The sequence below is a fragment of the Aspergillus eucalypticola genome, assembly GCF_003184535.1.
Source record: "Aspergillus eucalypticola CBS 122712 chromosome Unknown BO83scaffold_24, whole genome shotgun sequence".
Taxonomy (NCBI): domain Eukaryota; kingdom Fungi; phylum Ascomycota; class Eurotiomycetes; order Eurotiales; family Aspergillaceae; genus Aspergillus; species Aspergillus eucalypticola.
The window spans coordinates 140,280-165,111 of NW_020290298.1; the positions used below are offsets into that span (position 1 = coordinate 140,280).

The following is a 24,832-nucleotide window of genomic DNA, read 5'->3' on the forward strand; positions in this document are numbered from 1 at the left end:
CATGAAGTAAGTAGTAGTTGGCAGGTGGCAGGTCAACCCCCGTTTTCTGTGACTGCTACTATTTCCGTGAAACTACTATGTAGCCACCCCGTGGAGAAGTAAACGTGGCAGTAGGAGCGATACTTGACCACGACCCATAAAGGAATAGGGTCGAAAGGTTGAGAAACTCACCAAATTGACGGGACGTTGCGGACGTCACAGAGCAAACACCGATGCCCGCAGCACGACACGTTCCATGAAGATCGGTCAACTGTGCTGCATTCATTGGTCTATACAGGGGGCACTAGAAAGTCAATTCTGCGAATCAGATTCCAGGCCAAACAATTGTGTTCCGAACCTGGCTGACAGGTGCGCTCTTTTGCCAGAGTAGGGAACCATATGTGCTGCATACACCAATGGTGTTGTTGCGTTCCATTCCAACATATGAACGAGTAAGAAATAAAAAAATAGGTTGGCAGCTGACTCATGGAGATCCAATCGGGTGTGGAGAGTCCAAGACAAATGAAACAGAGGGGGGAATAGTACGTAGACAAAACAGATGCTGTACAAGAACATAAGGCCAAAACGTAAAAGTGAGCCTGCCACCCAGTGACCCTCAAGATCAATTCCGCTGGTTCGCCACCCGTGAAGACCCGAAACAACGTATCCTCTCAACAAGAAAAGCAAGAATATAAGTCGTTACAACGTGTGCTAACTTTGTGTGCCAACAAAGTCTGTACTCAAACAAATAGATGTAGTGTGCCGAGTTCAGGCGGCAGGAGCCAAGCGACGTGCAGGTTTGAGAAGTCATATGCGCCACGTCCCGTATGCTGTGTCCCTGCTTCGCGGATACTCTTCCCTCAGTTGATCCTCGTGGAGCCTCCTCTCCCTCTGGTCTTGTCTGATCTGTTCCCCGATAATGATACTGATCAATCTTCTGTGAACGTCAGCTTCCGTCCAGGGAATCTGACCCGTTCCGCCGGCCTTTGAATCTGCTTGGGATAGCTGCTGCGCGAATCTATCAACTATGCCAAACTGAAGCTCTGTGACTGGCACTCCGTAGACTCCATCCGAGGTCCAGATCCAGTCGCCAATCATATCGGAGCGACCAGGCGCCGGGTGGTAAGGGAAGCGTTCAGGATACAGTTTTGCCGAGCGATAGAGGCGATGCAGCAAGCGATAGTGATCATCGGAAAAGTACAAGGAAAAGGAAGAGGGCGATTGCTCTCGTGAAGCCTGCCCCTCCGCTACTTCTTCTCTGTCACCCTTCTCGTCCAGTGAAGCGTGCGCATCGTCGTCCGCTTGGAAAGAATGGGAACTAGCGAAACTCTGTTTCCCATCTTCTGGCTCTTCGTATCGAGTAGGTCGTGGGGTTTCCCCTAAGTCTCCCCAGTTGACTTCATCATCGCCATAATCCTCATTATCATATCCATCATGCGCTGACTCAACGGCGGGCGGTTCCTCATCTTCGTCGCCCGAAGGATTTTCCAACCCCCGCCCTTGCTGTTTAAACTTCGGTGCTCTGAGCCAACCGGGCGTGAAATTAGTGATTTTCTGGAACCAGGATGATGCTTGACTGCCAGGGCTTGCATGTCGTGGACGTTCCGGCGTGATGTCTCCCACCTCTGGAGCAGTTTGTCTCTCGGATGTAACGGCATCTGACATCCCCCCAACCTTGTTGACTTCCATCCCAGGGTCTTGGCGTTGTCTAGCCATCTCTAATCTGGTTGTGGGATCGATCTGGAATGTTTCATCCTCCGAGTCCCGGCGAGGGCTGGACTCCATGTAGCCCTCTGACTGTTGATCCTGGTTGAAATCATGCTCATAGTGCTCCTCTTGTACCACAGAAGCTGGCGAACGGCCTACAGAGCCTCGTATTGCACTGCTCGGCGGACTGCTTTTCCCATAGTAGTAGTGGCGACGCTTTGGTGTGTCCTGGGCACGGTACAGAGCCGTCAAATCAACTTCTTGCTCCTGTAACTGTTTGACCCTCGACCGGCCCAAGAATGGCACAGTCTCCCGCTCGTTTGTCCAATGAGCCGGCGATAAGATCTTGCCATTCTGATTCCGAGCAGGAGTCCAGCCACTTTTCCACGGGCTAGACCCATCCTGCCTAAGGTGCTCGCCATCCTGGTCATCCTCAAGTAGTGAAGAGTGATCTGATTGGTTGCCTTGACTGCGAGCTTCTTGCTGCCAAATATCTTCGTAGCCATCATCCTCGTCTTCCCCATCTAGGCGCTCGGCCTCTACGTGGGCGTCGTCATCTTGATCGTCTTGAACGGGTTCCGCCGCGTACTCTATCTCATCGCCGTCTTCATACATGCCATCTTGCATATTCGACTGATCATTATCGTCGCTGTCAATGACGATAACCTGGCTAGAGTTTGCCATCTGGATCTCTCGACTGATAGCTTCCCTTTCCCGTTGCCATTCTTCCATCCGCCGTTTCATAAACGTGCCCGGTGTGCCATAGTCGGTGGCCTTAGGCGGTGTTTGCTGTGGTGAACTGGAGCCACTCCATTCCCTGGTTTCCCGAACAGTGTTTCTTGCACTCACCTCCGCCAACTCCATTTGTCTGCGTTGTTCCATTTCTCTCTCGATCCGCCTCTTCGCGAGTTCCTGCCCAAATGCCAAGCCTGCCTGCAGCTCTTGTTGAACTTGTGGGGTCAAGTCACCAAAAACATGTTCCAGCCTTTTCCTAGACGTGTCCAGCATAGAATCTGGATCACCCGAGAAGCTAAGCCTTCTTGAGTTTGACTGGTACGAAGATTGCCCCTCTTCTGAGTTTCTTAGAGGCCCTTCGAGAGCTAAGCCTGCACGAACTATTCTGACGAACCTAGTCAACGGCCCCCGCTTTTGTCCAGTAAAAGTCGACTCAGATGATGTCGCCGTCGATCCGGGCATGTCTCTCGAAGGTTCGAGCCTGTCTTGGGATGATGGACGGTCTAAGTGGGCATTGGCCTCGCTTGACTGGCGGAACAGCTGGGCTGGTGACTGTTTCCGCTGCTTAGAGTCCGACCGGGGTTTCTGAACAAGATTGTCCTCTTGTTGATTCTGGACCGCCGAGGCTCTTCGCTTCAAGACGCCATTTGATTCCCGTTCTAAGAAAGGCTTTAGAGAACTCTTGGCGGCTTGGGAGTGGCTCGCGCTCTTGATCTCATGTTGTTTAGCAGATGGCAATGTATCCAACGAGACCATGCTGAACCCTTCACTTTCCATTATAGAGTCAAATTCCCTGTGTTCCTCGGTCGGATCTGCGCTGGGGCGTGCCCCGCTCTCAAGGTGATCCTTATCATAGGTAGCACTAGTTTTCTGAGCCTGCTCTGTCTTATCTTCTTCTGCTGCAGATGATGAGGTTGGTGTGGGGTAAAGGCGTGATGGTCTCGGGGTGCGGCCGGCATGCAATGTGTTCGCTGGCGAGATAATCGAGGTATCGCGGGTTGGGGATGGCATTTTGGAAGGTGTTGAATGTAGGTTATACTCGTCGTTCTCCGTAAATCCTTGGTCGACATGGTCAACATTTGGAGTATCAAAAGTTTGCTCAAATGTCACTCGGGGACCTGTCCCATCGCGGACAGCGGAATCAGGTAGTTCCAATCGGTCGCCATAACCAAAATCGTCATTGAACTCGAGCCCTTGATCCCCCCCAATGTCATCGTCGGATCCCGGGTCTGCTGCCAGATTCAACGGACTCCATCTCTGCTCGGGCTCTATCGGCGCCTCTTGTTCAATCTCTTGGTTCTCCACCTGCTGTTCGCTTGGTTCTACCACATCGAGCGCCGGTGCGCTTTTTCTCGGCCGGCCTCGTTTTCTCTTCTGACCTGTCCCCCCAGGACCTGGAGTATGCCCTGGGCCCGGGGTATGTCCAGGGCCTGGTGTATTTCCTGGACCTGGGGTATGTCCTGGACTACCTCCGCGTGGAGTCGCATCCTGCAGCCAAATGTCCGACTTCCTTGGGCGACCTCTGCGTCTGCGTGGAGTCTGTTCTGTATCGTCTTTGAGAGGTACTTTCATCGTTGTCGTTGATGGCTTCAACCGTTTTCGCGAAGGGCTGCCTTGGTTCATTTCTTCATCTTGTGTCGCTTCGAGCGTTACCCGGATCCTCCACGGACTGACATTCCCGTCGGCCGGACCCTTATCGGGAGACATTCCACCGCGCTGGCCGTTCAGTTTCGTCGTCGGGGAGGCAGGTAGCACAACGTCATTGAACTTAATGGAGTGGGCGTTTTTCGAAGGGCTCAAACTCACACGCGACCGCCTTTTGCCCTTCGCCGTCCGCGGACTTTGCAGGAGGCGGAAGTTGGCGGGCGACATGAAGCTTTGGCGACCGGAGAAGGGGACAAATGGGGAGGAGATCAAATAATCGGCGTCGCCAGGTGGCCCAAGAATGTCCGGAGAAGAACTGGAGGTGCGGGAGGACATATCGATAGGGAAACAACGATGCGACGCATGTGAGGGGTGATTTGTGACCCCCCGTCGCGTCTCATAAGGACGACACCGGATTCAAATACTTCAATCGGCTTTGCTAGTCGAACACTTTCATATTCGGTCCTTGAAGGTAAGATTAGTCGTCGCGTCTGGAAGCAGATTACCCAGACACGGTTTCGGCCACCAAAAACAGTTTCTCAATCTGTAGAAAATCTGATAAAATCGTCGCATAACATAAACAAGTCTCCCGATCAGGCAGCCCCAGCGACCGGCAGGGAAGATGCTTAGGTTATCCGGCGGGATTGTTGTTCCTTGCCGAGTGACTACGGGGCGGCAGAAGTACCCAAACAGCAATCCGGACCCATAACTACCATCCTTATGATAAACTCTATAGAGTAATCATTCTTGTCCATACCTTGTTTCCCCCCGTCTGAATGCTGGTGATGTTGCTGTTAGTGGAACGTTTATTCTAGCTTCGTTCAAAATGTACTGAATCACGTCCGAATGACACCTTCAATTATCGCAGGATGTCACCTCGTAAGAGTGAGCGACGGCAAAGAGAGAGAAATCGATGATCGACAGGCCGGTTGCCTTCCCCGCAACCTCTAGCTTTTCCCCCGCCGGGACTTTCCCGAAGAAGACTAGCTCAATTCCTGGGGCTTGGAATGTCTTCCGTGGCTTCATTTTGCGCTACTACCAGATTGATACTTTAGCCTCCAGACTAAGGGGATCACATCTCACCACCACGCTCGCCCTCGTTCGGCCAGAAACCTGTTGATCCTAGCTTCTCCGGCCCAATTCACTCACTTTATCCGATCTTTTCATTTGCGCTCAGACTGTGGTCAGACCCGGACCAATTTCTCCCGCCCTACGCCATTGGCCCAGCCCCAGAAGCAATTGTGACAGCTACTGCACTATAGGGAGTACGAGGCAAAGTCACCCATGCTTTTTGGCTCCGGACCCCTGGCACACTTACCTTAGCTCACACCCTTGGTAAGATGACGCCTTTGCTCGGGTATTTTGTGAATGAGCTAAACATCAATCCAGGAATTAGCTGCATTCCTACCCCAGTTTCTCGGTCCCTGCGCATTGGTTTCCCCCGCCCGCTGGTCAGGCGCGCCATCATGAGGTAAAAAGAAAAGTCCAATTCAATTGTAAATAAATACTATGAGACCTTCCACCCGATCCGGCCAGGGACCTCTCCAGCTTCTTGGCTGCTGCCGCTCTCTGCTCTGCCCTGCCCGGATCACCCCTCGTATCTTGGTCATATATTGCTGCTTCTTCCTCCTCGTTACCATTCTCTTAGGCGTCAGAATGCACGTTAGAAGCTACCTGTCTGCCGTCCTGTACGGCCTGCCAGCACTGACCCAAGTTGCTGCTGCCAAGTCCACAGGGGACCCTTTCCAACTCTATACCATCAGCGCAGAGAACATCACAGCCAAGCTCATCCCCTACGGAGCACGCTTGACTTCTCTCCTCGTCCCTGACCGCGACGGCAACTTCCAGGATGTCGTCGTAGGCTACGACGACCCCAAGCAGTATCTTAAGGACACTGAGACCAACCACACCTACTTCGGTGCCGTCGTCGGCCGATACGCCAACCGCATCAAGAACGGCACGTTCTCGATCGGTTCAGATGTGTACCACATCCCCGAGAATGAGAATGACGGTGAAGACACGCTCCACGGAGGTACCGTAGGCTACGACCAGCGCAACTGGACCGTAACCGCGTACAGCAATTCCTCCATCACATTCACCCTGGTTGACCGTGCCTTCGAAGACTTCCCCGGAGACGTTATCACCCATGCCACATTCAGCGTGCAAACCAAAGTCACCCCCGAGAACCCCCAAGGTCTCCCTCAATTGACCACCAAACTCGTCTCTCTTGCCCTGACCGAGACAACCCCAATCATGCTTGCCAACCACATCTACTGGAACCTGAACGCCTTCAAGGATGAGACCATCCTCGAAGACACCTGGCTCCAGCTGCCACTCTCCAAGCGCCTCATCGGCACAGACGGCATCCTAATCCCCAACGGCACCATCCTCGACGTCAACGTCTACGACAGCGCCCCGGACTTCGTCTCCGGCAAACTCGTCGGCCAAGACATCGCGAAAGCCGACGGACTCTGCGGCGATGACTGCACCGGCTATGACAACTGCTTCATCGTAGATCGCCCTCCTCAATACGCAGCTCGTAACTCCATCGTCCCGATCATCCACATGAACTCCAGCACCACCGGAATCAGCCTCGACGTCGCTACCAACCAGCAAGCTCTCCAGATCTACACTTGCAACAGCCAGAACGGCACCATCCCCGTCAAGCAATCGCAAGTCCAGCGCAACAAGGCCGAGGGTGTCGATGGCGCTGAATACGTCAATGAGCATGGTTGCATTGTCATTGAGACTGAGGGCTGGATTGACGGTATTAACAACCCTCAGTGGGGTCAATTGTCGGACCAGATCTATTCTCCTGAGACAGGGCCCGCTGTTAACTGGGCTACTTACCAGTTTGGTACTGTGTAAGTGGGGGAAGAATCGAGGAAAGGTTGAGGGGGACCTGATTACGTGCTCAACAAACCTACGATCGTGTGTACATAATCTGATGCGCCATCTGTCTTTATCTGGACTAGCAATGGCACGTACAAAGCAAATTTACTGAGTGCTTCAAAAATGCTCAAGGAATAATAATGGGAAGAAAAGACATTGCTTCTAAATATGCTGTAAGACTGTAACGGGTATCGTATCTACTGCTAACTGCTTCGACAATCTCAGTGAGAACAAAATCAGTGTGAGTTCAGGGTGGTGCGGCCAGCACTACTCCGTAGGGGGAGGAGAAGGAAATAGACAACGATGGAAAAAAAATTTTCGAATCCCCAATATCTAATGCTTGTCTGACCAGGCCGCATAAATTAGCGCGGCCATGCGGGGGAAATGAGACTAGATTCAACCCCAGCCAGCCAAAGTCCAACTAGACCGGTCGCCTCCCGTGCGTAACCCCGAGCGCCTATCAGGAGCATACCCATGCTCCAGATCCCGACTAGCTCCTGCGAGGCCATGTTGGAGGTATTTTTCCCGCTCAATCTCGACTAAGCCCCGGATCTTGAGACTCGTGAGAAGGCTGGCTCCTGCCCAGGGTCCAAGGGATTCGACCTCCCGCAGGACACCGTGGACCGGCGGGTGGGTATCCTTGTCTTTGTTATTACGACGGATCTTTTGCTCGATGGGGTCGACCTCTTCTTCTGCTTGTGCATCTGGAGTTGAGCGCTCAGCAGCAGCATCGGGGGTCTCGTTTTCACCCGCCTGCTTTGTGACAGTCGGCTTAGTTGGTTGAGAGAGTCTTAGACCCTCAAGCTTTTGGCGTTGCTGCTCGATAACCTTGCCGCGGACAGGTGACCAGCCATACTTTTCCACCAGGAACGCCACGTCCTGGAGGATGCGCTGTCGGACACCAGGGATATTGGAGCCTCCACCAATGAAAACAATACGCGACATGCACGTGCCGCGGACATCGGGAGGCAGGCTAAGCAGGGCATGATACACCAGCAACGGCAACGGTCTTTCCTCGTCGTCCAACTCGCAATCGGCTAAGCCCTCCGCAAAGAGAACCTTTTCCACCGGTTCCGCGAGCTTGGAGAAAGGAAGGTCGATGTAGGTTGATCCTGAACCTGACGGGGAGGGAAGCGACACCGTTGCATCTGAGTGTGAAATAGTGTGTTGGTCAGCCGCTCCAGCATCCTCCTCTCGTGCCTCGGCAGGCTGTTGCTGCGGTGTCGCCGTGAAGCCTTGGGAAGCTGCCTTGGGCTTACACCACAGGAACCGACTGGCAATTTCTTCGCAGAGCTCATAATGAACGGAAATTTCGTCCGCCGATTGCGCGGCCCCGCTGTCAACGGAGAGTCGTGTCAGGAACCGTCCAGTTTCCTGCAGTAGGGACTTCATAGCCCTCGTGCTGCGCTTGACTGCCATCTCTCTGTATTCGTAGATACCGCTGACAACGGTTTCCGCCCATCCAATATCCACTACCAAGCCTGAACGCAGCCCAGCTGCGACCACGGCCATAGGAGCACTGGTTAAAAGGGTGATGCTTGGAAATCGCCAACGGCTAAAAAGGGTTGACAAAAGCGATGAGAGGAGAGGGTGTGGCATGATAGACGGAAGCACCAGAACCAGTCGTGATGTTCCCGCATCTGTCAACAGGTATTTATTGTAGGTCTCGCGAAACATGCGCTCAATCTTGTCGTCAATGAGTGCCATATCCATATCGCGTACATCCATCTTCCAGAGCTCATATGCACCAGCCCATTCGTCGGCTTTGACTGGTTGCGAGCGTGATGAGTCCGTCTCGTTGTTGCTTCTCAACCACCCTCTGTAATCGCCAACCCTTCTCGACTCCTCTGGACCGCATCCAACCACACACATTGGAGTGCTTTCACCCTCGAACCCTGCCCGAAGCCATCTAGCTCCAAATTCAAATATAATAGCATCTTCTTCTCCGCGAAATGATGTGCTTGCGGAGGAGGTGCTTGCAAAGGAAGAATTGTTGGAACGGAGGTGATGTTGGGGAGTATGGGGCGAATCAGGTCTCCCAGATTGGCTGTGACGGAAGCTCATGGATATGGGTCGCCTATCGTCGAAAGCGGAGGTGGAGGATGTACTTGTCATGTCGTCGTCCGAATGAGTTGCTGAGACAGTCGCAAGGGTCGCTGCTCTATGGAAATCGCGGGGAAGGATCGGAGATAGAAGTCAACTTGCTTCAGGGGCCCCACGCAGATCATACTTCCTCTCGACCTATGCGCTTGATATGAGAAGGCTTATATCATACCTTCTGCCAGCAACTTTTCCACTTAGAAAAACGACTCCCGAATTGGGGGCAATTGGCAAATGGCGATTGGCGACCGCGAAAAGGAAGCCGCGACAATCTGCGGAGGCTCTAGGCGGGCGGATCTACATCGGGCCGCGTCGCCCAGTTGCCGCCGTCAACAAACAACTCATCATTGCATTAGTATTCGCCATCAGAGAGAGCTTGAGCTGCAGTGCAATTTTGTTTTCTATTGGTATCTTGACGGTTGGGAACAAGGGACGCTGTCCGAATGGGGATTCCGGGGTAAGTCAGCCAGTTTTGTAGGTGCTGTTTTGTGGAACTTCACTCAGGAGAGAAATATATTATCCCTCTTCAGTGGGCAAACAGCATTGATTGAAGTAGTTCAACAGCTAATCCACTGAACACAAAGGCTGATCCATGCCATCGGCGCTGGTGAACGTATTTCCTTGTCAAAATTGGCCATAACCCATTTGGAGCGCACAGCTAGGCCTATTCGTATTGCCGTGGACATCTCGATATGGCTGTTCCAAGTGCAAGCTGGCCGGGGTGGTCGAAACCCCGAGCTACGAACGTTGTTTTACAGACTATTGAAGATTTTAGCGCTTCCAATCCATCCTCTTTTTGTATATGATGGCAAGAACAAGCCGCCTTTCAAGAGAGGCAAAGCCGTGTCAAGTCGCAGTTACGGAAGTGCACCAATCATTCGGCTCTCTAAGATCTTAGTCGATCTGTTCAAATTTCCGCGTCACGAGGCGCCAGGAGAGGCAGAAGCAGAGTGTGCAAGACTGCAAAGAGCAGGAGTTGTTGATGCAGTCATGACGAATGACGTTGACGCTCTTATGTTTGGCTCAACATTTACCGTCATGGGCTTTTCCAAAGAAAGTGGCAGCAGCACCGGGGCTGCAACACATGTTACCTGCTACCGCATGAACACCGATGGCGATCCTTCGAGTGTAAAGCTTGATCGTGCAGGCATGATCTTGTTTGCCATGTTGAGTGGGGGTGATTACTTGCCATCGGGAGTCCCTAAATGCGGTAGCAAGCTCGCTGGCGAGATTGCCAAAGCTGGCTTTGGCGCAGATCTTCTTGAGATCCTTGAGTCAGATGGCGCCGAGCTCGATGCCAGACTAAGCGATTGGAGAGAGCGACTCCAGTATGAGTTGGAAGAAAATGAAAGTGGTTACTTTCAGACCAAGCACAAGGTTGTCCGAATTCCCGACACTTTTCCTGATCGGACGATTCTGTCGTATTATGCGAATCCTGTGGTTTCTTCGACAGGCGAAATCAGAGCCCTTCAACACAACCTCTCAAATGCTTGGGACAAGGACATAGACGTTGTCGAACTGAGGAGATTTGCTGCCGACGCCTTTGAGTGGAATTACCGCTCTGGGGCTAGAAAAGTGACCAGATTACTTTCTGAGCCGCTTCTATCCTACCGACTACGCCTTGGAAGACAAGCATCAGCATTTCCCGCGAACTGCCCTACGTTGTCGAACAGCAACACGCCGATGCTGCAAAAGATCTATAAAAGCAGATCTAGCTATAGTACCGACGGCTTGAAGGAGTTTCAGCTGGAAATCATTCCTGTCGACATTGTTGGCTTGGACATTCTTGCGGACGAGCCAAATCCTCCACTTCCTTCTCAAGAGTCGACGGTCTCAGGGGACGAGGAGGAGGAACTGGATGATAATGTGGTATCGGTGCCTCAATCCCCGGTAAAGAAACGTGTCGTAAAGCGCTATGATCCTTATTCCTTTGAGAAGGTGTGGATATTCGAAACCCTAGCCTCGATAGGACTCCCAGATGTCGTGAAGAACTGGGAACGAGAGCAAGCTGAAAAGTTGGCGCCGAAGAAAACAGCGGCGCGAAAGACAGGGCCTAGGAAAAAAGGGCCTATAGACCCGAACATGAAGCGAGGTAGCATCTTGAAATATGGTACCCTCACGAAGGAGCGAACCGAAATATCCCGCCACAAAAGTGCGCAGCTCTTAGAGGCAGCAGTCTCGGCCAAAGCAACTGCTGTACCTAGCCTGTCGAGTTCCCGTCAGTCTCAAGATTCTCCTAATCCTTCAAGGAAGCCATCAGCGTCTGACATATCCATACAGCAGCAGCCATTGACTGACTCAAGTGACGATTCGCCGAGCCTCGATGATCTAATCGACAAATTTTCTTCATTGAGTCATGCACCGTACTACACAACTATCAAACAGCAGTCACCCAGAACAACCCGAGCACGTGGCAGAGCTGGAAGACAGCCTGCTTTGACAGATGCCACCGTTCCAAAGACAAAGAAGTTGGCTTCCGCAGAGAGTTCTCCAGCTCTTTCGCCGACCAAAGAGAATGCCCAGGCAAGCTCAAAACGCTGTATGCGGAAGGGGGATGCGACAGACGACAAGAAGTCTGCACTTCGTTCGATATCTCCGAACCATGCAGGCCGCCAAAATGCATCGAAGCCCCGGCGCAAAGGAGACAAACTAACGTCTGCTTGCGAGGTTGATAAACTACAACAAGCGATATCTTCCATAGCAATGGATGACGCACAATCGCGCAAGGACGCCACAGAACTCATCTGCCTAGATGATACTGGGCCCATGCCTCGAAGAAGCTCGCGCCAGAAGAAGGTGTATAACACCAGGTCTGGCCCTGCTGGGGCCGCCGAGCGCATAGCCCGCCCTTCGCCTTCTGTGGAGAACGGCGAGCCTGTCTTGGTATCAGAAGAAGATAATGCTGTAGATACAAGAAAGCGCCGGGATCGTGAGAATCCCTCGAGTCGGACACAAACATCGTCCTCAACGAGCGAGCCCACGGAGCTCAAGCCTCGGAAAGGCAAATCTTCTGAAAAGCAAGACGACAGTCCATCGACAGTCTCACACATTGAATCTGTTGTTGTACACGACGGGTTCTGGACGACAGACACTAGCTCAAAAACTGGATCTGCAGAAGCTGCAAGTACGACCGACAGTCGAACCAGTCGCGGCAAGAAGAAGCGGATCGCCCGTGTGAGCATCTTGGACTTGACCTGAGCAGCAATGAGAGAATTGTGCATTGGTCTTATACAATACTTGATCCAGGTCTTGCCTTACCTTAAACTTTTGGACATGCATTATAGGCGCATCGCTTTCGGGACCCAGTTCTGAGTCAAACATCTTCTTTGTACACTGGCATACAAGTCATGATATACATCAAAGTCTGGACATCAGGAATGTAGTCACTCCACGTCATTACAACATCTATAGAGGATGAAAAAAGTGGATAGTAGCCCGTGTGTTTGTGTAAATTTGCAAGCGCCAAAGCCACGCCGATCCAGGATATCTATCTAAGTAATCATTAAACAAAAGTCCTTCTGCGGGCCAAAGTAATTATTTCCAAAGTCTTTCCCCTTCAGAGTAGTACAAAACAGGGGGGTAATCGAGTGAGAGCTCAAAGAGAAGAAGAGTGGTGATGTGATTGGTCATGGGGTAATCGGGTGTATGTATAAGAAATAGACAGGATAGGTAGGTGATTGAACAGAGGAAAAGGAAAAGAGGGTTAAAATGAATGATGAGTCGATACTGCGGCTCGCGGCCTGTCGCGCGCTTCAGCGACTATCCAAGCCATGGCAGTGCTGTGGTAATGAACAAAACAGGGGAGGTATAACGGCATTGGCTGCAGTAGTTTGCTCAACCAAAGACCTTCAGGAAACCCCACAATCCGATACCACTCAAAATCGGAATGGTAAGGTTATCATCCCAGCCAAAGATGTCCACGAACTCACTTCCGGCGGCGACTAAGCCGGAGACGACGCTCATAACGCCGAGGGCCAACGGGCCCGAAATGACAGCGCTGGGGGTGTCCGCAGTCCAGCCGATGAGGTTCTTAATCGAACTAGGAAGAAGATTAAGCTGACCGGTGAACATGAACGATCCCTCGGGGTCATTGGGGAAGGTTCCAATGTATGGTACGAAGTATCCCCAGAATGCGGCTGCGGTCAGGACACCCACAAACCAGGCTCCCAGTGTCCCGGCGAAGCTCTTGCCCTTGCGCAGCTGGAATGTGTAACGGCCGTAGAGACGACCAAATGTGGACGCTGCAGTATCACACCAACTGAGGAGCAGTACGCTCATAACTCCGACGTCTTTTGGGAGGAAGCGCAGCACTGCATATGTGCCCACAAGATACCAGATCACGCCGTTGTAGCCGGAAACCTCCGTCTCGCGCATCAAAGCCCCCACGCAGCGGATATATATGTTGTTGACCTTGGTGGAATGGTGACGGACGATATCTACCGTAGCTATCGGCACGAGAGCTCCGAAGAGCCATGGTGTAATCTGGAGAGTTTGAATGCCGCGACTGTACAAGTTGAGGGTGAGGAAGCCGATCGATACATGGAGAAGTTTGCGCGGGATCTCATGACGGTGTATAAAGGAGCGATAACGGCTGTGGAGAGGTATGAGACCGAGAGGAGAGGGAGATCGGGAGATGTCGTGCCAGCTGCCGCCGGGTTTCGCGATAGGTGATAGATACCCGTTGGACTCCGCATGACCATTCGTCTGCTTCTTGGGCTTTCCTGCGGGCAACTTCGGATTAGATTTTCGGGTACGGCGCCTTGTAGATTCAGGAGATTTTGGGCTGCGAGACCGCGCTCGTGAGCGTTTCGAATCTGAGTTTGAGGTATCAGGTGTTTCTTCCGTTACCTCCCCAAGTCGCTGCCGTCGTGCTGCGGAGCGTGTTGTAGGTCCAAAGTAATCGCCCGAGCTTGACCGGCGCTCAGAAGAAGCGGGAGAAGGAGGAATGACTCGAGGAGTCTCCGGTATGGAACCGGGTTCAGAAGGCATATCGGCTGCAGGTATAGAGAAAGGTGGGAGGATTGGGCCGTGGATCAGCCCGGATAGCGGTCGCGGAGAGATAAGGGTGGGGTTGGAGGAGTAGGCGCCGAGTATGGGCAGACTGAACACTGTTGACGACGAAATCTTGGGCAATTATTGCGACAGAGGATGTTCCTGACAATATAAGGTAGATTATGAGTGTGAGGCTCTATGATGATGGTAGCACCAGGCAGAAACACCGCCTCGGATGACGCGCCACGCTTAGCAGAGGATCGGCATAACCACCGAAAAAAAAAGCGCAAGTTATAGAGTCAAGAGAATTGATCCGTAATCGCCGCTCCTATCTTTAGGTGCACCAGCGACCGATGAGTGCAGACTGACAGTTGATGCTTGTTGACGCTCAGCTGAACTTTCAGCTGACCGGATTTCCTTCCGCCGAATCCGCGGTCCATCACGTGTGCACCTGCAGAATGAGCTCACCGCCTCCGGTATCTAATCGCCGCGTTTCTGATAAGAAAAAATTATCAGCAAAAAAAGATCGGAATTCTACGGCGGATCTGCGCAACATCTTCTACCCAAGTCAGCATTGATCTGGGACCAGGCTGTGACTGGAAGGACCACAGAATACAGCTACACTTACAATGGCCCCCAAACCACCCCCGGGCACCTCTGCCAGAGCATGGGATGGAGTGACGCCCGCCCTGTCGGAATGGGTACTGGATGCCGTTGCTTCTATGGGTTTCACCCGCATGACCCCCGTCCAGGCTTCTGCGATTCCCTTGTTCATGGCGCATAAGGATGTTGTAGTTGAAGCAGTCACAGGAAGTGGAAAGACCTTGTCTTTCTTGATTCCAGTTGTCGAGAAGCTTTTGCGCCTGGAAGAACCACTCAAGAAACACCATGTCGGAGCCATCATCATCTCTCCAACCAGGTTGGTCATTCTGTGAAGACATCGCGGTACAGTGCTGACGGTTGCGCTCAAGAGAACTCGCATCGCAGATCTACAACGTCCTGACATCGTTGCTTGCTTTCCATCCTCCATCCGCTGCCGGTCTCAAACCCTCCGATGAAGACGACGATGCGCCTCGTCAGAAATTCCCCTCCTCAACCCTCAAAGTTGTCCCGCAGCTCCTTCTCGGCGGTTCGACCACCCCAGCTGAGGATTTGAGTACCTTCTTGAAGCGGTCTCCCAATCTGTTGGTGTCTACACCTGGACGACTGTTGGAGTTGCTCTCTTCGCCCCATGTCCACTGCCCTCAATCGTCTTTCGAAATGCTTGTCATGGACGAAGCGGACAGACTTCTGGATCTGGGTTTCAAGGATACACTACAGAACATCTTGCGCCGTCTACCCAAGCAACGGCGCACGGGGTTGTTCAGTGCCAGTGTCAGTGAAGCTGTTGATCAGATTGTTCGGGTTGGTCTGCGCAACCCCGTCAAAGTCATGGTCAAGGTAAAGGGCACGTCAGGTGTTCAGGATAAACGCACACCTGCTAGGTTCGTACCCTTATTTCTACCTCATCAAGGCGTCCTATCACTGACATACATACTAGTTTGCAAATGACGTACCTCACAGCTCCCCCAACTCATAAATTCCCTGCCATCAAACACATCCTCTACTCGCTCGAGCCCGCCCCTCAAAAGACCATCATGTTCGTCTCAACATGCTCGGGTGTCGACTACCTCTCCGCAATCCTTCCTTCAATCATCGGTGATGACTTCCAGCTGATCCCCCTGCACGGTAAACACCAAGCAAACGTCCGCGAAAAGAACTTCAACCGCTTCGTCAACTCTCACACCCCCGCCATTCTCCTCACCACCGACGTTGCTTCCCGTGGACTAGATATCCCTTCAGTCGACGTCGTAATACAGATCGACCCCCCTTCGGACCCAAAGACTTTCATCCACAGATGCGGCCGTGCCGGCCGTGCAGGCCGCAAGGGTTTAAGTGTGGTCCTCCTCCACCCCGGCCGCGAGGAAGACTACGTCAACTTCCTCGAAGTCCGCAAGACCCCCGTCGCACCGTACCCTCACACCCTCACCATAACCGATGCCGATGCCGCCGCAGCCACCGAAACAGCTCGTAAAGCCGTCCTCGCAGACCGCGCACTGCACGACCGCGGTCAAAAGGCCTTCGTCAGCTGGTTCCGAAGCTACAGCAAGCACCAAGCCAGCAGTATATTCCGCGTCGCAGACCTAGACTGGGAAGGACTAGGCAATGCATGGGGTCTGCTGAAGCTTCCCAAGATGCCCGAGTTGAGAAACTTCCAAGGCGACCGGACACTTGGCGTGAAACTAGACTGGGAAAACTACGCATACAAGGACAAGCAGCGCGAGAAGCGCCGAAAGGAACAAGTACAGGAGAATGCTGAGAACGGTGTCGCGGACGATCAAGCTGCAGGCAAGAAGCGCTCCAGCGAGAGTGTCGCGTGGAGCAGGAATCTCGATAACCGGAATAAGAAGCTGAAGCGTCGGGAGGCCAAGCAGGCGCGTCAGCAGAAGGACAAATGGGAGAAGATGACGGAAGAAGAGCGTCAAAAGGTGCTCGAGACGGAGAAGATGCTTGAGCAGATCCGGGTGAAGAATGAAGAAGAACGATTGCTCAGGCGTGCGGCTAAAGATAAGGAATCTAAAGCTACTGGTGGGGATGATGATGAGTTCGAGGGGTTTGATTGATTGATGGATATGTCCGATTGGATTGGCATGTAGTATATACATTATATTTTGGCATATTGTCTCTGATACCACGTCCGTATCTCAAGATTCTTTCAAATACAAAGAGTTATTAGAGCATCGCTTTTTCTCATCACCTATCTCTTTCTGGAATAATTACTGCTGCTGCTGCTTGAAAGGGCAGCAGACTTCGCCGAATGCTGAACGATGGGGTGTGGCCTGCTTGCTTTTAGTTGATGATAAGTAGCTCGTATTGCTATGCATATTATCTCTATGCAGTTTGATTGATTCTGCTACGACGAAGTCAATGGGGGTTAGATCAACTGGTACATTGAGAATAACTGGATGGTGTAACTAAGAACCTAAATGCGACCTCGTTGCTTTCAACCGCTAAGATGCTAATGATACAAAAAGCAATGCAACTTTCAAATACACAAATGCCCATGCATTGTGAGACCACTAGATAAACGTGGCGGAACAAAAACTCCCCCGAACACTAAACTTTCAAACCGCTCATTGAACGATGCCCATGACAAGACATTCGAGATAGAAAAGGGTAGTAAATGACACTACTTTTGGAAGAAAAAGACTGCAGCTACTCAAAATGCAGTTGGCCAGGATTACGCTCATCCCATGACAACTGGCTTTGAGACAATTGCTGCCGGCAATGATCGTTTATCAGAGCTGAAATCGGACAGCTTGTTCAGAAGACAAAGCGTATTCCATTTTGAAAGGCTAAGAGCAATTATTGCTTCAACCATTGTCTGCAAAATGTGATTCACGCTTGTGCAGCTTCGGATGCGCCGGATTCTAACTCGCGCCTGAACGCGTCAAGGCCAGGCTTCCAGATGTTGGTATAAGCATAGTCAACAGTTGAGGGATCCCAAATCTCATTGACAAGATCGATCACCTCGGGACTGAAACCTTGCTCTTCGTATGTTACACGCTGAGGCCACACAAGGTCGTTGAGGTCTCCAGATGGGCAATTCTCATAGAGCCACTGAGCCTCACGGGCAAATTCATCGTCTCCAAAATCTTCAATAGCCTGCTGCTCGGGCTCAGGCGCAGGTGCGAGTGCCGTTTCGGACGGGGATGGGGTTGATGTGACTGCGGGTGCGATGGCAGTTGCAGAGATTGCGTCGGGGGTAGCAGTCATAGGACTCGAGTATCTGCTTGCAGTACGAAGGCCACTAGGGGTTTTAGGCTTGTATTTCTCAGCCTGTGAGCGAGCTCTGGCGAGAGCCTCTTCGTCAATCTTCGCAGGAGTTGACGGGGCTGGAGCCGCTTGACGTGGAGTCTGACGGGACTCTGTAGGTGACACACTAAAGAGAATTGCTGGTTAGCCAATCTTTGTCTTGAGAAACAAGGAACAAATATGTCATACCTTTCGGAGATACTAGCCCGAGTGGCGGTAGGTGAGCTAGGTGCAGGGGTAGGTGCGGAGGCAGAGGCATTGGCTGAAGCAGAGGCCCCGCTGGGTTCGGAATCGTCTGAGAAGGCGTCGTAATCTAATTGGAAAGTTCCCTGGACGTTTGGGACGAATCCAGGACGGCGGCTTGAAGGCTCATCAGCGGCATGTGGAACGGGGGTGGGAGACTCTGGGGCAGCATTCTCGTAATCGTTACCCATTCCAATGAAGTGCCTTCCACGGTATGGGTCGGTTGCACGAGCACGCTGTCGGAGTTTGGATGGTGTATCTTCTGGACTCGCATCGAAGCGGACTTTCTTCGACGAATGCCGCTCTGAGCGCAAGGCGCCGCGGACAGCTGTCTTGGCTAAACGACCAGATTTGTTTGGCTCAGTTCGTGGCAGCGGAATTTCTTGCTCATCCTCGCTTTCAGAGCTATAGCAGAAGTAATCTAAGTCCAGCCCATAACTGCACCCTGGAGGGTTGGGAATCACGTCAGGCGACGGTGAGCGCTTCCTCTTCTTTTGCTTCTGTTCTTCTGCCTCGTGCCCCCGAGAATCTTGGCCTTCCACGCCTACATCTTTCTGCGCGTCTGGCGTGGCTGATGCTTGCGGTGTTGTTTCTTCTGTTGATGGCTTGGGAGCGGGGCGGGACAGTAAAGGAGCAGAAGACGGAGCTGCTGAGTCCTTCTTAGGGATGTCCCCAAGGTAGAGGGATCTATCAAAGGGTTGCGCAAAGAGAGACCAAGACTTGCGACGGCGCTTTTGAGGTGGCTCCTCGCTGGATCTGCGGCTACTCTGTGCTTGGCTCTGAGAAACACTGGAGGACGCCTGAGAGGGTTGCATCCGATCAATACGCTCGGAAGATGGTTGGGGAGGCGCTAAATTCTCATCAATTATATGGCCCAATGCAGATCAAAAGAGAACATACCTTGCACTTGAGTAGGTTCGGGGGTCCTCCTGAAAGAGGGTAGGATTCTTGTGAAAGTGCGAGGTACGGAGTTGAGCAGACCACGGAGGTTCCAACCACTCTGGCGCTCCGGAGTGGCCGGCGGCTCGGGCGTAGAAGACTGTTCCTGGAAGCTTTGCGCCTGCTCTTGATCATGACTGGTTTCGTGAGCGTTATCAAGCGAGAAATCAAAGGTGGTACGCGGCAGCTCAGAGCATGGGGGCGCAGAAGACTCGGCTGCCTGGCGGCGCCGGTCAGCTTCCTGTTGGGCCAGCAATTGAGATACGCGAAGCGAGGTGGAGTGGATACGGCCATCTTTTTCGGCTTGCCGTCTCCGTAGTCTCTCAGAATACGGAGTAATGTTCGCAGTTAGGGAGCGCGGCCGGGTTGCGGGTCGATACGGCGTGCTGCCGGGGGGGCCAAGGTTACGCCGCTTGTTTGCGGCAGGCGTCTGCGGGCCTTGGGTCTCTTCGTCGCTTGAATCTGCCCGGGCACGCTTCCGGGTCACTGGCGAGTTTGTTAGCGCCTTGTTCTTTTGTGGCCTTTTTGCCAGGATTCCCCGGGGAGCCACCGCGTTGAGAGCAACAACCCCTGAGCCGGGGCCGGGACTACTCTGCGATTCTTCCTGCAGCGGCGACATCACTTGAACCTCACGGCGTCGCCTTCGCAGGATGTAGTCCCGGACCCCAAGCCGACGGGTTGGGGGCCCACGGTTGGACGCGAGATCCCCCGCCAACTCAACCGACGCCGACGGCCCTTCCACGAGCTGCCCTGTGATGGGATGAAAGAAGCCCGTGGAAGGGACCTGTTGAGCCCAGTCGCGAATCCACTCTTGTCGAGAAGCGCGAAGGCTTCGGCGAGTGACGCGGGCGGGCTCAACAGGCTCTCCGAACGACGCGGTAGTCGACTCCATTAGAGTGGCAGCCGCTTCATTGGACGAGCGAGGCGCGAGATCATCCAAAGACAATCTGGCAAAGGACGCAATAAGTGCGCCCACCCGCTCGTCCTCGACGACCACCACTCCTCCGGAGCCCGCAGCGGAAGCCAATGAGGCAGTGTTGAACTGCTCAAGGGATGTCACGACGGTGACTCCCCTTGGCTCCGCCACGGTTGGTTCCGCAGGCGGCTCAAAGGTGCGCTCTTCCGCGGCAGGAGTCGGGAGTGAGACTCTCTCTGTGATTGCCGATGTCTCAATGTTGGTGGCGCCCGACTCCTGCGCGGGACGCGGTGCCAGGGCTGCCTCGGTCTCATCCTCCGACGTCCAGGATGGCGTCTTCGACCTCTCAGAGAGAGGCGAGCCGACACTACTTAGCTCGTCGATGAAGGATTCGAGACACGAGGCAGCCCTGATACCCCGGGGATTCGGACCATCAAAACAATCGATCTCCTGGGACTTCTTGGGGGATTGGGGGACCATAGGGGGGTGAGAAACACAGGGAATGTACTCACGATCAGGGTTTTCGTTCTCAGATACTGCGGGTGTTGGGTCGACAATTTTCGGGTCCTCCCTGGGGGTAGTCATCTCTGCAGCCGTAGTATCTGTGGCGAGATCTTCGTCTGTATGGGTGGGCTGCGTATCTTCGTCTGAAACGGGCTTGTCGGTTTTGCGTGTCGACTGGCGCGTCGTGCGCTTCGTTGTAGTAGCTTTCCGTGTCTGGGTCTTGGTTGTGGGCTTCTTGGTGGTAGTGGTATTCGTCTTCTTAGGTGCGCGCTGAGACTTTGCACGGGTCGGGGGTTGCTCTGACGTTGCGGGTTCCTGGTGCGCAGCATTCCTCGCAGACCTGGTTCGACGTGGGGCATTTTCCTCGAGTGACACGAAGCCACCGGGCGAAGCTTGCTGTGAACGAGTACGCATCTTGACTGTGATGAAGGTGAAAGCAGAAAGGTGTTCAATTCAGGCTGGTGAAATCCACCAATCCGAGACAAAGCCACAAGAAACTGAGTGACTAGAAGGGTGCGGGTAATGAGAAGAGGTAAGACAGGAACGTAATGTAAGAAACCTTTACAAAAAGGTGTGAGGACAGGTCGAAATATGGAGATTCATCTACCCTATAGGTTGCCGTAATCTTGATGCGACGCGGTACCTTGATCGGAAGGTATGAGAAGAAAGATCGTCTCGCTTAGTCGCGATTTGAGATCTTGCAAGAACGCGGAGCAAAGGGACGTTATGGAGGAGAGTTAAATCTAACTTGTAAGGCAAGTTAGCACCTGCGAGAGAAGATAATCCAGTGGGATAAAGGATCGTGCAAATGAGAGATCGAAGGAATGTAAATCGGTAGCGCAAGTGCGATATCGACGAGGATACGGAGGGATGGGAATTATGAAGGGGAAGAGAGTAAGAGGGGGGAAGAGACAGGTTGATAAAAGCAATACTGACTTGTTGAGAAACATAACACTGGCTTACAGTGAATGTTACCTCGTGTTGCTGGGTAATGTTGGTTATGACGCGTCAAATCAGCGCCCGGAGGCAGTCGACGATATTCACTTACCTCGGCGAGCAAGGTCGTGGTATAGAAAGATGAAGTTTGGGGGAACTTTTGCGCGGGAATTTTGCGACTCGGGGGGTGACGTCTCGGCAGAACACCAGGCGGTGAGGATTTCGCCCAATGACTGCTGTTGCCGCCCTTGGCCAACTTCAAGAGTACTCGGTACTACTAGTAGGCTGTAGTAACACCCTGCTACTCCTACAACTACTTGTATCGTCTGAATGGGAACGATAAGATCGATAATAAACGAGTATAAAGGCCGGTGAGGCACTTCAGGGTTTGGCGCAAGAAGGATCACAAAAGACATACAACAGACGTTTTTACAGCGCATCACACAACAGAAGTGGTGAAGTATGAACAATGGGCATGAAATACCCACAGGTTCTTTGTCATAGACACTATAAAATAGGAAGGGCCCATTGATCGATACATAAGGTTACACGCTGAGATTAAGCTTAAGCAGGGGAAATACAAAGAAAAGAAAATATGTAGAATACAAGCGCCAAAGAGCTAATTTACATGGAGATCTCACCCTTCCAGGCAGCTTCCGAGAGACCCAGCTTCTCCATCAGATTCTGCCACCTGGGGCCACCCCTCTCCTTCCTCCGCAAGTAGCGAAGCAACTTCTGTCTCTTGTGAACAAGTAGACGCAGGTTACGCTTGTTGTGTCGGTCCTTTTTCGTCGTCTGGAGATGTCTAGACAAGTTCATGATCTTTGCCGTGAGAATGGCAACCTGCACTTCCGGAGAGCCAGTATCCGGGCCAACCCGGGGAGTTTTCTCAAGATGAACAGTCGCAGAGTCATGCGATACGCCAGAAGGCTTGGGAGGCAATTCGCTGTCGGTCTTATGCCGGCCAAAGGTCTCAATGCATTTCTGAATATGAAGACGCATGTGGTCCTTCGTGTTTCCGTTGGCGACACTGACAATACGACGGATGGCTTCCTGTGCATTCCGATGTTCTTGAAGGTGCTTTTCGGCGGCTTCTTTCTCGAGCTGAGGATCAGCAGTGTCGCGATCCGGGTTCCGAATCGGTGATGTCAGGTTCTTCGAGTATTCCAACGCCTCATTGAGACCATCCGGTGTGACGAAGTAATTAAGGTCTGTGTCCTGCAAAGTCGCCTGCGTCTTTCTAAGTTCCTGGATGAAGGGCGTCGGTTCACTTTGGACGGGGTCGCCGACAGACCCTTCGCGCTCTTTAGCCAGGGCTTTCTGGCGAGAGATGTTGGCGGCCTTGCGTTGGCGAGACTGCGCCATTAGGAAAGGGTCATGGCGTCTGCGCTCTCGGGTCTCTGTAGACCCAGCTCTCACGGAGGTTTTGGCCGGGTTGAGCGACAATGCGGCAAAGGGAAGCTGCACGGAGGAAGGGCCTGGAATAACGACAACCCGGTCAGTTACTCGGCGTGAGTCGGAAGGGGGAGGCAGCAAGACAGTACTAACCAGTGATGGCCCTCAGGGAGGGCTGAAGTAGAATGCGGGGAGGCATTCTCACGAGCTGGGGAGGGAGTGACCGCAACGATTAACAAATAGGACTTCCGGACGCCTTCGCATCAAAGGCCGCGGACTCAGATTGGAAGTCTCCAAAATCTCGAGGCCCCGAATTGCGCTAGTCCGCATCGGGACCTGGAGTTGCACGTGATATCCCGGGCGGATCGGAGGCTCTTCCAAGGTAACCCTAGCCCTAAAATTCACAAAGGGCAAGCGAAATTCATCGACCATCTCAAGCGCGGTGCCAAAAGTTCAGCTTCGCGTTCGTCTCCCCGTCACCACCACCACGACAAGTGCCAGACGATTGATATACTCAAATCGATCTTTGCAATATCAATCGCCCACCATGGCCCCCTCTCAGCTCCCCCCGATCTTCAACCCCACCTCCCAGGACATTGAGATGCTCCTCGCAGCTCAGTGCCACCTCGGGTCCAAGAACCTCCAGTCTCACATGGAGCCTTACCTCTGGAAGACTCGCCCCGACGGTGTCAATGTCATCAACATTGGCAAGACCTGGTATGTTTGTCAGGCAATCTAATGCGCGCATGTTATCCAGAATCGTTGCCTAACGCCGCGCGAACTTGTAGGGAGAAGATCCTCCTCGCTGCCCGTATCATCGCCGCCATCGACAACCCGGCCGACATCTGTGTCATCTCCGCTCGTCCCTACGGCCAGCGTGCTGTCCTGAAGTTCGCCTCCCACACCGGTGCTACCGCCATTGCTGGTCGTTTCACCCCCGGTAACTTCACCAACTACATCACCCGCTCTTTCAAGGAGCCCCGCCTGATCATCGTCACCGACCCTCGCACCGACGCCCAGGCCATCAAGGAGGCCAGCTACGTCAACATCCCCGTCATTGCCCTTTGCGACACTGACTCCCCCACCGACTTTGTCGACGTTGCCATCCCCACCAACAACAAGGGTCGCCACGCCATCGGTCTCGTCTGGTGGCTCCTTGCCCGTGAGGTCCTCCGCCTCCGTGGTACCCTCGCTTCCCGTGAGGTTGACTGGGACGTCGTTGTCGACCTGTACTTCTACCGTGACCCCGAGGCTGAGGAGAACAAGGAGGTCGTCGAGGAGAAGGTTGCCAGCGCTGAGGAGGTCGGTGCTGGTGCCATCGAGTCCGGCTTCGCTGGTGACAACTGGGATGTTGCCGGTGCCGGTGCCGGTGTTCCTGGCACTGCTTTCGCTGCTGCTAGCGCTGCTGCTGGTGCTGCCAGCTGGGAGGCCGAGGGTGGCGACTGGGCTGCCAGCTCTGCCGCTCCTGCTGGTGAGAGCTGGGCTGAGGCCCAGCCCACCGAGGCTAAGTGGTAAACATCTGGACTTCGCAACGAGGATTGACGAAACAATGGCGATTGGTTGAGGGTGACGAGGACCCCTTAATCATCAAGGAACGTCTTTCCGGCGGTTCCTTGCAATGGAAGAACAAAAAATCCCTTGTCGTGTCTATCCTAGTCTCAGTTCAGGTATTTCCAAAAAAAGACAAAGAAGAAAAAAGAGGAAAAGAATCAACGGGAGCTTCACTACTTCAAAACATCATCTTCCTACTTCTTCTTTCGTGGTATGCTACAGCGAAGTCTCCTTCTGCAGTCCGTTTTCACGTTCCGCTTATGGTGCATCGGGGAGGAATTGCATTGTCAATGATTGACTGGCGCTTATGAGGGAAAGATATCCAGTTGTTCTCTTGCCTCAGTGAGCTTCTGGGGGAAAGCCCTGTGCTGTCAATTTCACAAGGTGGACTTAATCGTTACCTTGGTTTCTCCCTGTATGTTTATCATAGCCGTAATTGAAAAG

General features: G+C 53.0%; 9 protein-coding genes across 9 annotated transcripts; 4 read left to right on the forward strand and 5 right to left on the reverse strand.

Moving 5' to 3' along the window:
* Positions 1-786: 786 nt before the first annotated feature.
* Positions 787-4,401, reverse strand: BO83DRAFT_319677 (putative AT DNA binding protein; the record flags this gene model as incomplete). The annotated part of the gene is made up of 2 exons (XM_025527786.1): positions 787-3,851; positions 3,888-4,401. 2 exons carry the CDS (start codon positions 4,399-4,401, stop codon positions 787-789), a joined length of 3,579 nt encoding a protein of 1,192 aa, XP_025385039.1.
* A 739-nt stretch (positions 4,402-5,140) lies between these two features.
* Positions 5,141-7,089, forward strand: BO83DRAFT_366853 (aldose epimerase family protein). The gene is made up of 2 exons (XM_025529734.1): positions 5,141-5,400; positions 5,455-7,089. The coding sequence occupies exon 2, from the start codon at positions 5,575-5,577 to the stop codon at positions 6,931-6,933; it is 1,359 nt and encodes a 452-aa protein (XP_025385040.1). The 5' UTR covers positions 5,141-5,400; positions 5,455-5,574; the 3' UTR covers positions 6,934-7,089.
* Positions 7,090-7,156: 67 nt separating this feature from the next.
* BO83DRAFT_380939 (putative actin-related protein RO7) lies at positions 7,157-9,298 on the reverse strand. Its single transcript, XM_025531870.1, has one exon. It carries the CDS (start codon positions 9,070-9,072, stop codon positions 7,354-7,356), a length of 1,719 nt encoding a protein of 572 aa, XP_025385041.1. The 5' UTR covers positions 9,073-9,298; the 3' UTR covers positions 7,157-7,353.
* A 129-nt stretch (positions 9,299-9,427) lies between these two features.
* On the forward strand, positions 9,428-12,255 carry BO83DRAFT_366857 (crossover junction endodeoxyribonuclease; the record flags this gene model as incomplete). The annotated part of the gene is made up of 2 exons (XM_025529735.1): positions 9,428-9,514; positions 9,642-12,255. Exons 1-2 carry the CDS (start codon positions 9,501-9,503, stop codon positions 12,253-12,255), a joined length of 2,628 nt encoding a protein of 875 aa, XP_025385042.1. The 5' UTR covers positions 9,428-9,500.
* A 144-nt stretch (positions 12,256-12,399) lies between these two features.
* BO83DRAFT_380940 (diacylglycerol/polyprenol kinase family protein) lies at positions 12,400-14,419 on the reverse strand. The gene has a single exon (XM_025531871.1). It carries the CDS (start codon positions 14,044-14,046, stop codon positions 12,892-12,894), a length of 1,155 nt encoding a protein of 384 aa, XP_025385043.1. The 5' UTR covers positions 14,047-14,419; the 3' UTR covers positions 12,400-12,891.
* A 173-nt stretch (positions 14,420-14,592) lies between these two features.
* Positions 14,593-16,827, forward strand: spb4 (ATP-dependent RNA helicase SPB4). The gene is made up of 3 exons (XM_025529736.1): positions 14,593-14,968; positions 15,021-15,533; positions 15,590-16,827. The coding sequence occupies exons 1-3, from the start codon at positions 14,679-14,681 to the stop codon at positions 16,710-16,712; spliced, it is 1,926 nt and encodes a 641-aa protein (XP_025385044.1). The 5' UTR covers positions 14,593-14,678; the 3' UTR covers positions 16,713-16,827.
* A 198-nt stretch (positions 16,828-17,025) lies between these two features.
* BO83DRAFT_451763 (uncharacterized protein) lies at positions 17,026-20,920 on the reverse strand (the record flags this gene model as incomplete). The annotated part of the gene is made up of 3 exons (XM_025536844.1): positions 17,026-18,031; positions 18,094-18,997; positions 19,048-20,920. 3 exons carry the CDS (start codon positions 20,918-20,920, stop codon positions 17,488-17,490), a joined length of 3,321 nt encoding a protein of 1,106 aa, XP_025385045.1. The 3' UTR covers positions 17,026-17,487.
* A 1,007-nt stretch (positions 20,921-21,927) lies between these two features.
* On the reverse strand, positions 21,928-23,100 carry BO83DRAFT_366870 (mitochondrial 37S ribosomal protein uS15m). The gene is made up of 2 exons (XM_025529737.1): positions 22,991-23,100; positions 21,928-22,920 (listed from the first exon to the last, which is right to left on the reverse strand). The coding sequence occupies exons 1-2, from the start codon at positions 23,034-23,036 to the stop codon at positions 22,067-22,069; spliced, it is 900 nt and encodes a 299-aa protein (XP_025385046.1). The 5' UTR covers positions 23,037-23,100; the 3' UTR covers positions 21,928-22,066.
* A 284-nt stretch (positions 23,101-23,384) lies between these two features.
* rps0 (40S ribosomal protein uS2) lies at positions 23,385-24,352 on the forward strand (the record flags this gene model as incomplete). The annotated part of the gene is made up of 2 exons (XM_025533460.1): positions 23,385-23,554; positions 23,626-24,352. The coding sequence occupies 2 exons, from the start codon at positions 23,385-23,387 to the stop codon at positions 24,350-24,352; spliced, it is 897 nt and encodes a 298-aa protein (XP_025385047.1).
* Positions 24,353-24,832: the final 480 nt, after the last annotated feature.

Coding starts and splice junctions, on each gene's coding strand:
- BO83DRAFT_380939 (XM_025531870.1), bottom strand. CDS start 9,072: ATGACAAGTACATCCTCCACCTCCGCTTTCGACGATAGGCGACCCATA.
- BO83DRAFT_366853 (XM_025529734.1), top strand. CDS start 5,575: ATGAGACCTTCCACCCGATCCGGCCAGGGACCTCTCCAGCTTCTTGGC.
- spb4 (XM_025529736.1), top strand. CDS start 14,679: ATGGCCCCCAAACCACCCCCGGGCACCTCTGCCAGAGCATGGGATGGA. Junction 14,969..15,020: donor ATCATCATCTCTCCAACCAG/GTTGGTCATTCT, acceptor GTTGCGCTCAAG/AGAACTCGCATCGCAGATCT. Junction 15,534..15,589: donor GATAAACGCACACCTGCTAG/GTTCGTACCCTT, acceptor CATACATACTAG/TTTGCAAATGACGTACCTCA.
- BO83DRAFT_380940 (XM_025531871.1), bottom strand. CDS start 14,046: ATGCCTTCTGAACCCGGTTCCATACCGGAGACTCCTCGAGTCATTCCT.
- BO83DRAFT_366870 (XM_025529737.1), bottom strand. CDS start 23,036: ATGCCTCCCCGCATTCTACTTCAGCCCTCCCTGAGGGCCATCACTG. Junction 22,921..22,990: donor CTCCCTGAGGGCCATCACTG/GTTAGTACTGTC, acceptor TCGTTATTCCAG/GCCCTTCCTCCGTGCAGCTT.